At 37.9% G+C, this 16179-nt stretch overlaps 1 protein-coding gene across 1 annotated transcript; it reads right to left on the bottom strand.

Moving 5' to 3' along the window:
- Positions 1–5165: 5165 nt before the first annotated feature.
- Positions 5166–7634, bottom strand: LOC138877584 (uncharacterized). Its single transcript, XM_070157206.1, has 4 exons — positions 7574–7634; positions 6530–6696; positions 5935–5987; positions 5166–5667 (listed from the first exon to the last, which is right to left on the bottom strand). The coding sequence occupies exons 1-4, from the start codon at positions 7632–7634 to the stop codon at positions 5166–5168; spliced, it is 783 nt and encodes a 260-aa protein (XP_070013307.1).
- Between the last annotated feature and the right edge of the window lie 8545 nt (positions 7635–16179).

Raw genomic sequence — 16179 nt, forward strand, 5'->3', positions numbered from 1 at the left:
TAAGCATTTCCCGGAGTCCCATTGAGGCTATTAGGGAACTTTGACACACTCAAATTGGAGAAAGGCTTTGGATCTTTGGTCCTGAAGTTGGGTTTATCATGTAACTCAGAGAGGAAGTCAGAATCAGGCTTCCTCTAGTTGTATTTTTACTTTTCCTGATGTAGTTTCATTTATTCTGGTTCGTAATAAGTTGTAATAAACACTTGGGGCTGGCTAATGAAAAAGGGTGGGTGACTATGCATACAAAGGGTAGAAATCTTGCCTATAGGACTGTTCTAATTTTGCATATTCTACTACATATAGAAATCATGCCTATAGGACTGTTCTAATTCTGCATATTCAACTACATATAGAACCATGCCTATAGGGATGTTCTAATTCAAACACACATATAGATACTATTTCTATACGGCTTCTGCATATAGAAACCATGTCTATAGGTATTCTGAATTATGCATATAGAAATCATGTCTATAGGTTCATTCTGAATTCTGCATATTCAAACTCATATAGAAATTATACCTATAGGATTATTCCATCCTGCATCTAGATACCATGTTTATAGGTTTAAAACCAATCTTCTGCATCTAGATACTATGTCGGTAAGGCTTCGACATTTTTACACACCGTCTATAAGGTTTTTTAGATCAGCAACGTATAGAAAGCATGCCTATGATTTGATTCGCCTCACTCGGTGTTAGACATTAAAACTAGTAGCAATAAATACTGTCAGTTGCAGAATCTGTAACCAACTCGTCTAAATCCCGTCTCTCTTTTAATAATCTGATTCTATTGCTTAACGGTTCAATAAGTATGCATGCAAACAGTTTGCTTCGAACCTTCTTGTTTCATCTTTTGAATCAAGTAGATACCATGCCTATAGGATCTTTGTCCAACACTTAGACAATCCTTAGAGCAATAATTGAAAACTGAATCTGCTTCTGTTAATTATTACAACCAGCAGGCAGGCCTGATTCGGACTTCTTATCTGAGTTATGCAATAAACTAAAACTGCCTCAACAACCTCATCTCCCTCGTCTTTAATGATTTTAAATCATACCTAAACAGTACGTGCAAGACATGCTATTTTACGTGTTTTGTTTTGAGGAGGTATACATGAGCCTCTGTTTGTTTATATGTTTCCCCAAACATGCATATGTATTTTGTATGTCGCTTTAGAATTTTTACCTTTGAAACTCCAAATAAGCCCAGCATCCCTCCCTTTTAGGATTAGTAGTCCTAAGTTCCTCCGGGACTGATAGGAATGAGACGGGTAATAGCATGCAATAAGTAATCGAGATCAATCTGCGCTTTAATACCTTAACAGGATGGAAAGGGTAGATATTATTGACGCCGCATCATCCTAGTGGGAACAGGTAGGCCGAATCAACGAACAAGACCATCATTCAAAACCTAAAGAAAAGGTTGAACGACGCTAACAGGAAATTGAGAGAAATTTTGCTCGAAGTCATTTGGGCATATCCCTATGTGTTCATGTTATGGTTTGTTTGAGCATGGCAATACTGTAAATTATTGTCTATAACTTAAATTTGATCCCCCGGGATCTTAGCCTCTAATAGTGTGTGTTTCTGGCAGGCTTATAGGAATGCCAACATCCTCTATTGTTGGGCATGCCTAAAGCTTGCCCTTGCCGAAGCAATAGCCTCTTTACAATTTCTCTATTCCCCTGAATCCCTTTTGTCCACCTGTTTGTAGCTGTTTTTCCCTCCTTTATTCCCCAGAACTCTGCTCTTCACTTGCACTCTCTCTTAGACTTTAAGTTCTGCTCCCCTCTTGTGAGCCTCGCCTTGGGACCCATTGAGTTCCCTCTAAACTTGGACACTTGAGGGCTGGTACTTCCACACTGCACTTGCCCCTATCCTGATAAAGCAATTTGGGTGTAAGCATTGCCCGGAGTCCCATTGAGGCTATTAGGGAACTTTGACACACTCAAATTGGAGAAAGGCTTTGGATCTTTGGTCCTGAAGTTGGGTTTATCATGTAACTCAGAGAGGAAGTCAGAATCAGGCTTCCTCTAGTTGTATTTTTACTTTTCCTGATGTAGTTTCATTTATTCTGGTTCGTAATAAGTTGTAATAAACACTTGGGGCTGGCTAATGAAAAAGGGTGGGTGACTATGCATACAAAGGGTAGAAATCTTGCCTATAGGACTGTTCTAATTTTGCATATTCTACTACATATAGAAATCATGCCTATAGGACTGTTCTAATTCTGCATATTCAACTACATATCGAACCATGCCTATAGGGATGTTCTAATTCAAACACACATATAGATACTATTTCTATACGGCTTCTGCATATAGAAACCATGTCTATAGGTATTCTGAATTATGCATATAGAAATCATGTCTATAGGTTCATTCTGAATTCTGCATATTCAAACTCATATAGAAATTATACCTATAGGATTATTCCATCCTGCATCTAGATACCATGTTTATAGGTTTAAAACCAATCTTCTGCATCTAGATACTATGTCGGTAAGGCTTCGACATTTTTACACACCGTCTATAAGGTTTTTTAGATCACCAACGTATAGAAAGCATGCCTATGATTTGATTCGCCTCACTCGGTGTTAGACATTAAAACTAGTAGCAATAAATACTGTCAGTTGCAGAATCTGTAACCAACTCGTCTAAATCCCGTCTCTCTTTTAATAATCTGATTCTATTGCTTAACAGTTCAATAAGTATGCATGCAAACAGTTTGCTTCGAACCTTCTTGTTTCATCTTTTGAATCAAGTAGATACCATGCCTATAGGATCTTTGTCCAACACTTAGACAATCCTTAGAGCAATAATTGAAAACTGAATCTGCTTCTGTTAATTATTACAACCAGCAGGCAGGCCTGATTCGGACTTCTTATCTGAGTTATGCAATAAACTAAAACTGCCTCAACAACCTCATCTCCCTCGTCTTTAATGATTTTAAATCATACCTAAACAGTACGTGCAAGACATGCTATTTTACGTGTTTTGTTTTGAGGAGGTATACATGAGCCTCTGTTTGTTTATATGTTTCCCCAAACATGCATATGTATTTTGTATGTCGCTTTAGAATTTTTACCTTTGAAACTCCAAATAAGCCCAGCATCCCTCCCTTTTAGGATTAGTAGTCCTAAGTTCCTTCGGGACTGATAGGAATGAGACGAGTAATAGCATGCAATAAGTAATCGAGATCAATCTGCGCTTTAATACCTTAACAGGATGGAAAGGGTAGATATTATTGACGCCGCATCATCCTAGTGGGAACAGGTAGGCCGAATCAACGAACAAGACCATCATTCAAAACCTAAAGAAAAGGTTGAACGACGCTAACGGGAAATTGAGAGAAATTTTGCTCGAAGTCATTTGGGCATATCGGACAATGACAAAATCCAGTACGGGGGAAATGCTGTTCTACTTAATATATGGAGTCGAAGCTTTGATCCCAGTCGAAGTCGGGGAACCAAGCATCAGGTTTCGATATATAGTGGAAGAATCAAATCACGAGGCTATGAACACAAGCCTCGAATTGTTAGAAGAAAAATAGGAAGCCGCCCTCATTCGAATGGCCGCCCAAAAACAACGAATTGAAAGATATTATAATTAGAGAGCCAATCTTCGACACTTCAAATTAGGGACTTAGTTATGAGAAAGGTCACCCTCAATACTAGAGATCCAAACGAGGGGAAACTCAGTCCAAATTGGGAAGGACCATATCAAGTCCTTGGTGTCATCGGAAAGGGATCTTACAAGCTTGGCACAATGAACAATGAACAACTGCCAAATAATTGGAACATATCACTCGTCAAATGATACTATTGCTAAGGTATGACTCTCTTCCTTTTTCATTTATATTTGACGCTAACCTATTACAGGTGTTTGATCGAAGATATCGGTAAATTCTTCAACACAAAGACTTCAGGTTTTAAAGCACATGTGTTGCACTCTTTTTCCCTTAGATCGATTTTTGTACAAAATGGGTTTTTCCGGTGAGGTTTTTAGCGAGGCAACAATTATATGTGCTACCTGGGGACAATTCAACATTATCCAAGGCATCTTTACAATCAACCTCGAATACTGAGGGTGGGGCATCACCTTAAGATGTTATGTTTTCAAGGAAGATGCTTCGTATTAACAGGGTCTCGATAGAAAATATTTTTAAGGGTCCAAATGGTCAAACGAACCTTGCCCATGTAGATTGTCTGAGCCCTAATGACAAAACATGTACGTATGAATGATCTATTGAAAGAAGTACTTTTTCCTTATGAGATGTTCCATGCCTTAGTGAGATTTCTACTTTACAATTTCGATGATATATTATGGAAACCGGCTCAAGAGCCAATCGCAACTAAAGCTCGAGAAATTAACCTCATACGCGGGGACTGCCATCCGAAAATTGACATACTCGTATTATCAAACTTCGAAGTCCTAAGACCTTAAAAAGGCAATCCTCGGCTTTATAGGCCACGCCCACCCTACTCGAGGACTGATACTTCGAACAAGTTTGAAGTATAGTCAAGAGATAAGCCCAATGGGTAGACTACAAATTAAAGGCTACGACCAAACTAACACAGTTCAGAGACGTCCGAATTCTGTAATCAAACACGCCTTCAAATATTTTCATAAAACCGGTTAATAAAGGGCTACCCTCAGCAAATTTACATAGGGTTTCGATAACATCGACCCTCGAAAACCTTAAGAGGTACCAAATTGAACAAAATAATGCTAAGGCATAACAAATTTTTATATGATTAAACTTTTAGGCCAAGAAAAGGGAAAAAGCCGCTATTTTGAGGCCATATCGTCCCGATTCAAGAGCCTAAGGGCCATTACATTGTCGAGCTCGAGGACCCGCCCTCGCTCAACCAAAGCTTAAGGTTTTTTTCTACTCCGAGTTCGAGAAAGTGCTCACTTGACTATAGAAACTATAGTAATCCGATTTCAACAAAATTTTCACAAGGCAATGAAGTGTGTCAAATTTCTCACAAGAACTAAAGTATATTAGAATTATCATAAGGCGAAAGCAAAATAAATTTTTCATAAGACAAAGATCAGAGATAAATCAGAAAGAAAAAGGATCGTTCATATATACAAAAGTATTTACAAAGACCACTCAGGGTCTTACACAAAAATCCAAAAAAGAAAAAATTTTGAGAGCCTAATCTTCCCCAGGAGCTTCATCTTTATCTTCTCCGCTCTTAGATCTGCTCGCGCTCCCGGAGTCATCATCAGCAGAGAGCAAAGCTTCCACTTCGGCCTGTAGCACTTTCGCATTCTCGATATCGGCCAAGAGGACAAAGCCACGAGCATGAATCTCTTCGAGAGTCTCTCTTTGAGACTGGCACTTAGCATGCTCGAAAACGCAGGATAATCGAACCTCAGTAGCATCGGAAATTTCCTTTGCTCGAGCGTTAGTGTCTTTGGCATCAGCTCGGTAGATAGCCACGACCGCCTCTACCTCGGCCTTTACTTTTTCCGCCTTAGATGTGGCTTTTGCAAGCTCAGCGGCCAACCGAGCCTCGAGCTCCTCAATTTTCTTGGATCGGGCCAAGCTCTCCTCCTTCACGCTTTGGAGTTGATGCTCAACCGAAGATAGCTGGGCTCGAGCCGTATCTTTCTTCGAGCGAGGCGGTCTATGTTCTGCTTCCACCTCAATGTCTCTGCCTCTTTCATCTCAGCCTCCTCGTAAAGCTGCTCAATCTCTTCGGCCTTTTACTGAACTTGCAAGATCTAAGTGTTAGTCACCAATATCAAATTGATATGTCAAGCTCCCAAAAATTTACATTACCTGCTTGATGAGATTGGTCTGCTCTTTATGAGTTGATACCACTTCAGCTCGGAGGTCCCTGATCTCCTCTTCGTTTTACACATAAAGGAGTTTGAGGTCGTCTCTCTCCTCTGTGAGCCTTTTGAGATCGGCCTCACACCGGTTCAGCTCAGCTCGAAATTTGGAAAATGCTTCCCGATGAAGCATCACAGCCTATGGAGAAAGGAAGGAAATTAGACAAAAGGAAATAAAAGTAGACGTAAACCCAATAACGAGGGCTAAAATCTATCTGGTTGAAAAGTCGTTGAGCCTCATCGAAAATGATCGATACATCTAGGTTGGAAACATCAACGACCCCCGTGAAGCAGCCACAGAATAATTCATCCCCTTCGTAGGCCGTTCCCACATCAGGGGTCTCTACAGACTGGGCCTCCCGAAACTGCCCTTCAGAAAATGTAGGGAGGGGCGGTAAGTCATTAATATTGATTGCCCCAAGCAAGTCACTTGGGGTACTCTCTCCTTTTCGGAGGGCCTCGAAATTGGACCCTTTAGGCACACTCACCAATTGTTTGTCACGGCGGGAGATCGGGAACTTTGCTCGGACCATCTTCCGAGATCTCCTCGGTCTGAAGATGAGCCTCCTTGACCATCACCGGCTCAGCTGCTTTTGAAGCTTCGATGCTTCCCCTCTTTCGAGCCACCAGCTCACAATCAACATCTTCTCCGTCTTCTTCATCTCTTAGTTTTTAGACTACATTTTCATATAGGGCGGAAACATCTTGCTTCGACTTGCGAGCCTTGTTCTTCTTAGGCATTGGGGTATTGGAAGGCGAGACCCTTTTCCTCTTCTTATCCTTGGCCGGTTTCAGGGCCTCCTCTTCCCTAGGAGGGGGAAACCTCATGAAAGCTTTGTCTCCGAGACCTGTATGGGAGGAAATCAAGTAAAAATAAAAAATAAACATTTCACAGAAAGGCGTCAAACACAGATAGAGAAAATTACCGTGGTTTTTGGCCTCACATCGACCCTCGGCCAAATCGCGCCACGAGCGCTCAGTGTGCGAAGAGGTTGAAGCCAGTTTCCGAACCCAGCTTTCAAGGTTCGGGATTGCACCGGGTACCCAAGACACTGTTGTATCATAGGAAAGGATGTCAATATGAAAGGACAAAAGAAACAAAATTTTAAGCGGAAAATATAGGTGAGTTTGTGCTTACGCTTCATGTTCCATTCCTCGGGGAATGACATCTTCTCGGCCGAGATTATATCCGAGGTCCTCAATTGGACAAACCGGCCCATCCATCCTCGATCTTTGTCCTCGTCTATGCTCGAGAACAACACCTTTGTGGTTCGGAGCTGAAGCCTTACTAATCCGCCTCCAAACAGACGGGGAATGTATAGTATAATGAGATGATCAAGGGTGAAAGGCATCCCTTCGACCTTGCTCACGAAGAATCGGAGCAAAATAATGATGCGCCAAAAAGAGGGGTGGACTTGGCCTAGGGTTATGTGGTATTGGCAAAAGAAGTCGATAATAATGGGATCGACGGGACCTAGCGTGAACACTTAAAAAGCCTTTCACGTGAGTGGTAATATCCTCCTCGGGGGTACGAATCAACACCTGTGTGTTTTTCTAATGGCAGCTTTTTTTACCTACTCGAGATCGCCTTCGGTTATTGAGCATATATATCTCGACATGGGTTCACATCGGCCAGGGACCGAATTTCAACTTTGAAATCAGAGGTAAGGTCATGTGACCCAGGAACGCATTTTTCGATGCATGGCTCCATCGGCGTTTTATAACCGTCCGGCCGCGATGAAGAGGCTTTGTCCTTTTTGGGAACAGTTTTAAATGTTTTCGCCATTTCTATGTGAGTTCAGAAAAAAGAAGAGGATGAAGTTTGTTTTTTTAAGAGAGGATTGGCAAACGGGATGTAAATAATTTGCAGAATTGAGGAACTTGAAGGAAGGAGAGCTTCGAAGATTAAGATAAGTTTTGAAAATAAAGTTTGAGAAAATTATAGAGAGGATCTATTTATAATATTGCTATGACGGTTTGAAAACATTAGTGGCCGATCATTAACTGACAATAATTAATGATCTTGGGAACTGTGCAGACGCGACGCTTCAATCGCCTCCGTCGCTTACGTCAAGAGGGTGACGTCGTAATTGGTCGATGTACAAAATCGAAGACTCAGTTCGTTTCTTCTCATTACACTCTAAGAAATGAGGGGACTATCTGTATACGGGTAAAATCGTGCTTGCCCGATTTTGCCATTATTTCGAGATCACAGAACTGCATCGAGGGTCAGCCTCGTAATGGATCAGCCCTGAGCACGAAGACAAGACACCAAGTTCGGAGATTGAGGTACCCATCAAAAGCGAGGTCCCCGACGATCGAGACCAGATATGATCAGCTTCGTGCGGAACGCAATAACGGAAAGGCGAAATATCCGTAACCGGTCGGAGATCACGGTGAAAATCTCGAAACGGATCAAATCAAGGGCGGTTATTTGTATCATGGGATTTACTTCTGTAATTAGAATTGAACCACAATTAAGATTCCTCTCGTATATAAAGAGGGGTCCCCATCATTTGTAAAGATACCACATACAGACAGATCAAGGCAATATAATATTTCTCTATTGTTCATCAACTTATTGTTCTTTAACTGTTCTTACTTTACTACTCTCGAGGGTTCATTAGCTCGAGAGCACTGTCCAAGCATCGGTTTGTTTTATATTCTTGTTAATTCCCATCACTTATCTTACAATTAATCAATTGTTATTAAGTGAAATCACGTATCCTTAAAACCACATTACAAGTTTAATTGTTACTCGATTTTTATGGCAAACAATCTAATTTACAAACTATCAGTTTCCCAGTGTTTGAGGGGTTTTATCTTCAATGATTTCTAATTCATCCAGAATTCAAACTATCCTATCCAAATCTTCGTTTTTATTTATTATTTTTTTCTCCTCCTCTCTTGAAATTATAAAATTCTTTATCTATTTCTATTAGAGCATAGTCTTTATCTATTTTTTCTTCTTGAATTTTATTTTCTATTTCTCCTATCAATATAGGATCTTCACAGTTTTCACAATTATTTTGTAATTTTTACAACACGTATTTATCTTCTCTCCTTGTCCACCATGCTTTTCTGCCAAACTCTGATATTTTTTAACTTGTCATCCTATAGTAGGATATTTTCCAGTTTGTACTGGTGTATGAGTAAGATGCTTAAAAAATGTTCTGCCATCTCTAGATACTAAACAACTACCATTATTATTAAGCATGACACTAAGTCCTAAAACAAAGTATGTATTTATATATAAGTCTCTTATCCAGATTTTATCTAATTTGTATGTTGGTTTAAGTTCTATGCATGTATTGATAAAGCTAAGTTGTGCTTTATTTACATAGTGATTATCAGTGGCGGAGCCACCTTATAGGAAGGGGTGTCAAATAACATCCTTTGCTGGAAAAATACACAGTGTAGGTAGGTACAAAAATAAATATATAAACACACACACTATGCATTGACTCCCCTTAATTTCCTGATATATTTACTTTTATATATTTTGACACTCTTAACGAAAATTCTGGTTCCGCCACTGATGACTATAAACATTATGAGTCCCATCCATTTGCATGGCTAATTCTGGTTTAGCTAGTGTCTTTATTAAGTTTTTTGGTACTATCTTTTTATTAATAATGCATTTCCTGCAACCCGTATCTACTAAAGTTAAAGTTTCTAGTTCAATATCTTCTATTTTTGTTCTTGCTAATACTTTTATTGTAATAAATTTTTTATCTTCATTTCAGATTAGTGTATCATATATATGGTGATTTGCTTGCAGCTTGTTCGGACGATTGTTACCCGTTCTATTATATTGTATTGTTATTCAAAATTAATGTTTGTTTTGATTGTTTATTTAAAATTAATAGTATTATATTATTAAATCCATTGTTCTGGAATAACGAAAAACTCCTTTTTTTGAAACAACTAAATCGATTTGGCGGGATTGTTTCATATTTTTTTTTTCCAGTTATGCCCTTACTTCTTGTTCCATAATTATATTTTTCTCTTTATCCTATTTTATACTTACTCCACCCAAATATATATCCACCGTTCTCACTCCAAATTGTGGTTCGTTCTTAACTCTGGAAGAATTTAAAATACCATCAGTGATTTGCAAATATCTATCACATGTTAGTTCTCAAACTATTTTTCACTATTAGGGTTCACATTATATTTCTATTTTCATTTACAAATTTGTTTTTGTTGTTTCTGTCTCCGAACTGTTTAATCTATAATTAAAATTTATGTTGATCACGTTTATTTATTAAATTTTCTGTGCTCAGTCATATGTTAAACTGGCTTATAGCAAGCGTTCGCAATTGGCACATAAATATTCTTGTCCGTTAGTTATCATTTTAAGAAAAAATAACTACCATTATATTATGGCTCCAACTTGTGCATATATGGGCAGATTTATTATTTTAGTACTTCTAGTAAGTAAGTTGTGTTAAGTACATGACATTAAACATGAAGTATCAGACTGCCTTTCGCTCTTTATCTTTGTCATGATTCAAAACTCAACTAGGTAGGGGTGTGCATAAGGCGGGTTGGCTCGGAATTTTCAATTACCAAATCAAACCAATTGTCTCGAATTTTTAAATTTACAAACCAAACCAACAAAAGTTGGGTTTTTCAATCGCGGGTTTTCACGGGGTTTTCGGATTTTTTTAGATTTTTTCCGACAAAATCTTCATAGAATAAAATTTGTAATTTGTGCTCTAATATTTCTTAGGTCCTAGTAGGATAAAATTATATCAAATGTTACCCAATAAAATAATATAAATTAATGTGAGATGAGTAATAATTATACTAAAATACTCAACAAATCGCATAAGATAAATATTGCTAATTAATAAGCCATAATAAAAATAAACATAATCTAAAAGTACTAAGTCTTGTTAAAATAAGTACGACTAATAAATACTAATTATTAATTACATGACTAAATAATAGTAAAAGTGAGTTATGCGTATTTACTATCTAAATCAATGTGAAACTAAAATAATATATATCCAATATTATTGTCATTTCTAGTATTGAATTGAATTTGTTTTTTGTTGGTATTAGTATTGATTTGATTTTGCTTTGGGCTTTATTTGAGTTACTAACTTTTATGGGTTATAAAATATATTTGATCATTTAAAAATTCAAATTCCAAGCTTGAAATAATACATTAAAAGAGAATATTAAAGAGTTTAAATTATATTTATAAATTACATTACAATAATTATTTTTATGTATAAAATATTTTTAAAACTTGTATACATGTAATGTTGGGTTGGTTTGGTTTCGGATTTTTTTCCTCGGGTTGACTCGGATTATCGGTTTGGTGCGGTTTGGCGGTTTCTTTTATAAACCACTACTAATAGGTAATGCTATTAACAATAAACCACAATATAATGATAATGATAAGAGTCAAAAAAGAAATAACTAAATTTATACAACTCCCCAAGGACTGGTAATAAAAATCATTAGCTTCTACGACTTAGCGTTTACAAAGCTGGTATGAAATAAATACATCATCTGTTCGAAATGTACATAAATAAATTTATAAATCTAAAACTACCATGAACAAGAGGAAGCTATTACCGGAACGCAGGTTCATCTTTAGTGCCAACTCCCGCCATACACAGCAACATCAGCTCCAAAATCCGCACTCAAGGTGCAGAAGTGTAGTATGAGTACAATCGATCCCATGTGATAAGTAACAAACCTAACCTTAGGTTGAAATACGTGACGAGCTTGGACAACGGTTAGAGTCCAACACCAATAGCCAAGAACAATTCATAACAATATAATAAAAAGAAGTACAAGAAATAATTCAAAGATATGATGCTCAGCTCGTTCACAGTTATGAAAAATAGGCATGCTTTTCAGGTATAACAATAAAACTCAAATCTTTGACCGAAATCACTAAAATATGAGTAAATTAGAAAACTGTGATTTTTCCCAAAAACTTTCAATAATATATAAGATGTTTCATTATCAAATAACATGAGGAAAGTACCTCTCTATGCCTACATGTCGATGTACATGTGAAATCATGAATGTCACACAATTGTGTAGTATGAGAAAATGCATCTTTATGCCTGTATGTCAAGTATGCATGTCAAATACAATGCATTACAGAGATGAACTCACATACTCACACTCTAAGAGTACTCAATCTCACTGTCTCGCACTCCCTCTCATCATGCTCAATAACTCAGCACACTTAGTCACTCAGCACTGTACGGTACCTGCTGCGGTGCGCAACCCTATTCCGTTACGAGTCAATAAAACATGCGCTCACTGTTGGTATGTCAGACTCCAGAGGGGCAGATCCTATCCAAGCGCTAATAAAACCCACTGCAGCACACAACCCGATCCCATCATGAATCAGTAATACCTGCTGCGACATGCAGATCCCATCATGAATCAATAAAGCCCACTGCGGCATGCAACCTGATCCCATCATGAATCAATAAAATTTGCTACGACGTGCAACCCGATCCCAACAATATTACTCACAATCCGGCCCTCGGGCCCTAACTTAGTCATCAACCTCTCTAGTCTCTCGGGCTCACAAATATCACACCAATTAGCCCAACCAATGATAACAACATGACGTGACAACAAATGATAATAGAGATTGAGTTATCACATGTTAATGAATGGATATGACTGAGTATGTAAATGCAATTTAAGCAAATAACTCAACAACAAAAATTAACTCAATGGGTCCCAACAAAATAAGCATTATAGCCTAAAAATGATTTCTAACATGGATCATAACTCAATTACTCTAGCACGTAGATATTTCATGTATAAAATCAAGATTAGGTAACTACATAGTACCACAGAACCAACCGAGTCATAATTCACACGGTGCACGCCCATACGCCCGTCACCTAGTATGTGCGTCACCTCAACACCGGTGCATGCCTATACGCCCGTCACCTAGCACGTGCGTCAGCTCAACACCAAATAGATAACATGTATATTTAGGGGTTCATACCCTCAGCATCAAGTTAAGAAGTGTTACTTACCTCGAACAAGCTAAATATAATACCAAGCAAGCTAAACAATACTGTAAAAATGCCATCTCACACATACCGATCTCTGAATGGCTCAAAACTAGCGAAAAGAAACTCAAGAATATCAAATAATTCCAAAGAAAAAAAACCTAGTCGATAAAAGTTGAATCTTTAATCAAAAGCCCAAAGTCAACCAAAAAGTCAAACCCGGGTCCATACCTCAAAACCCAACGAAACTTATAAAATCTAACAAATCATTCAATTACAAGTTCAACCATACTAGTTTCACTCAAATCCAACTCTGAATCGATGTTCAAAACTCAAAAATTCACTTCATGAAATTTTAGACGAAATCCCTCAAATTTCACTTTGAAATTATCAATCAAAAGCCAAAAATAAAGATAGATTCATGAAATATAACTAAGACCGAATATAGAATACGTACCCCAATCCATGTGGTAAAAATTGCCTTCAAAATTTCCCAAATCCAAGTTCTGAACTCAAAATATGACCAAATCAACAAACCCTCGATATTATATGTTTCTGCCCAGATGTTCTGCCTTGTTTCTTATGCTAAATGATCCCAAAACTCGCTTTTGATGCCTCCAATGTATTCCTTGTGAAATTCTAGTTAAGTTAAGCTTTTGAATCACTCCATTTGACTTTATAATGAAGGAGATATGTTGTTTCAATATTTTGAAAATAGTGCAGATTTTTAAATACTAATTCAGTGGCAATTTTGTAATTAATTTAAAAAAAAATCTAGCAATCTAATTCTTAGTAAAATGAACAAAAATTTCTCATACACCGTCGAAACTTGATATGGACCTAATGCTTCAATCAAAACAGAAATTGGAGCTCATTTGCTTAATGTGGTACCATTCATGCTTGAAGAAACGACGTCGGAACATAAAAAACGAGCGCAACACAACCCAAACCTATCCAAAACTCACCCGAGCCCCTCAGGACCCTGTTTGAACATACCAATAAGTCCCATAACATAAAACAGACTTAATTGAGGCCTCAAATCATGCATAACAACGTCAAAACCACGAATCGCAGCTCAAATCAAACTTAATGAACTTTTGAACTTTCAATTTCCAAAACTCATGCCGAACCAAACCAAATAAACTCGGAATGAGCCTCAAATTTTACACAGAAGTATCAAATGACATAATGAAGCTATTTCAAATCCCGAACTACATATTAGCAAGGTCAACTCTCGGTCAAATTTATGAACATTCCAAACGTTCAAATTTTCAAATTTTGCCAAATAGTGCCGAGACCTTCTAGAAACATCCGAATTCAAATTTGAGCATATGACCAAGTTCAAAACCACCATTCGGACTTAACGAAACCAGAAAAACTCCGATCCGGAGGTCAAATACATAAAAATCAAACTTGGTCTTCTCTTCCAACTTAAAGTTTCCTAGTTGAGAATCATTCTTCCAAATTAATTTCGAATAACCTGAAAACCAAAATTGATGATTCACACAAGTCATAATACATCATACGATGCTGCTTAAGACTTCAAATAGCTAAACGGAATGCAAATTCTCAAAACGATCGACTGGATCGTTACATTCTCCCCCACTTAAACATACGTTCATCCTCGAACGTGCCAAGAGTCGTTCCAAAGCCATTAATTGTAACCTTACCATGCACATACCCGAGGGTGATCCCACGGCACCCTAGTCCATATAAGCCTAACATCATAACATAACTGAAGGTCATTACTTTAACCTTAGACCGTAAGCCTTAGAAAGCAATTCCCAACGCCTGAAATTCCTTGCCAGACCCGAATCTCGCATCTACACACTGTATAAGTTTGAGCAAGATGCATCAAGTCATTAACATTACCCAAAATGTAATCACATTATATACCACATAACTCGCATACTCGTAGCAATAATTTTCGATCACTGTAGCTGCTCAAAACAAACACGATACTGGTAGTAAACCTCATATCAAATAAAATTTCATTCGAAACCTTCATACACTGCTGATTGTCACGATCCAAGTTCTCCCTCCATGAACTATCTTGACAGCACCTATTCTTTATGACTCAGTAAGCCAAACATTTGCGGGAAAAGAAGTGAAACATAAGAGCTAACAACTAACAGGTAAATTTTAATAAGAAATTAAGTTGGCGCTCGGCATATACAATAATCATTCTCGAATGTACATAAACTCTCCCAAAACCCGGAATATCGTTATTCACAAACTATAGAAAGAAAATAGTATTTCTATACTCCAGGTTCTAACAAAAGGAAATACAAGAAGTGTTTGACATGGGGAAGAGTAGATAGGGACTCTAAGGTCTGCGGATGCGGCAGATATACCTTGTAGCCTCTATAGCAGTCTCGCCTCACTGATAATGTGGCTGGTAAGCGGTACCTGGATGTGCACACGAAAAACATGTACAGGGAAGGGCATGAGTACACCACAATGGTACCCAGTAAGTGCCAAGCCTAACCTCGATTGAGTAGTGACGAGATCAGGTCAGGGCCCTACTGGTATATATATATATATATATATATATATATATATATATATAATGAAATAAGGCAACATGAAATAATGCAGTAAAAATAAATACTGAAATTTAACAAGAATGGAATCATAGAAAGACAACAGCTTAGAATACAGAGATAACAACAAGGGATCTCCCGAGATACCGTCTCGTAGTCCCAAACGTAAATATGTAGGGGGATCTCCCAAAATACCGTTCCGCAGTCCCAAAGTAAATATATAGTGCAGGGTTGGGGGGAGGGGCGGAGGGGGGAAGGGACCTCAAGAATACCCTTCCGTAGTCCCAAAGTAGAAATGCAGCTCAACCAACAAAAAACAACTGTTACAGCAAGAAACCTACAATCGAGACTAAGTTCAAGTAAAGGAAAAGCAGTAATTTCAGTAAACATGCTGCACAAAGTTCAGATAGACAGTTAAGACATGTAGGCATGCTATTCTAGACTAAACAAGATAGTTACATATGCTAGTGTAGCTCAAATAAGGAGAAACAAGTTATTACTTAGTGAAAACAGAGTTTTGCAACAAATAGCCCGTGTACGTACTCGTCACCTCACGTACATGACGCTCACATATCAAAACAGTACCAAATCCTAAGGGGAGTTCCCCCCACACGGTTAGTCAAGCCACTTACCTCGAACCAAGCTCAAATCAATCCGTAACAATGCTCTTTCCATGAAAATCCGACTCCGAATGGCTCAAATCTAGCCAAAATCAATTACATAACATAAATACAACTACGAGGAACTAATATAGATACTAAATCAAAGCTAAAGTAAGAAA

Source organism: Nicotiana sylvestris, chromosome 9 (assembly GCF_000393655.2).
Source record: "Nicotiana sylvestris chromosome 9, ASM39365v2, whole genome shotgun sequence".
NCBI classification, from domain to species: domain Eukaryota; kingdom Viridiplantae; phylum Streptophyta; class Magnoliopsida; order Solanales; family Solanaceae; genus Nicotiana; species Nicotiana sylvestris.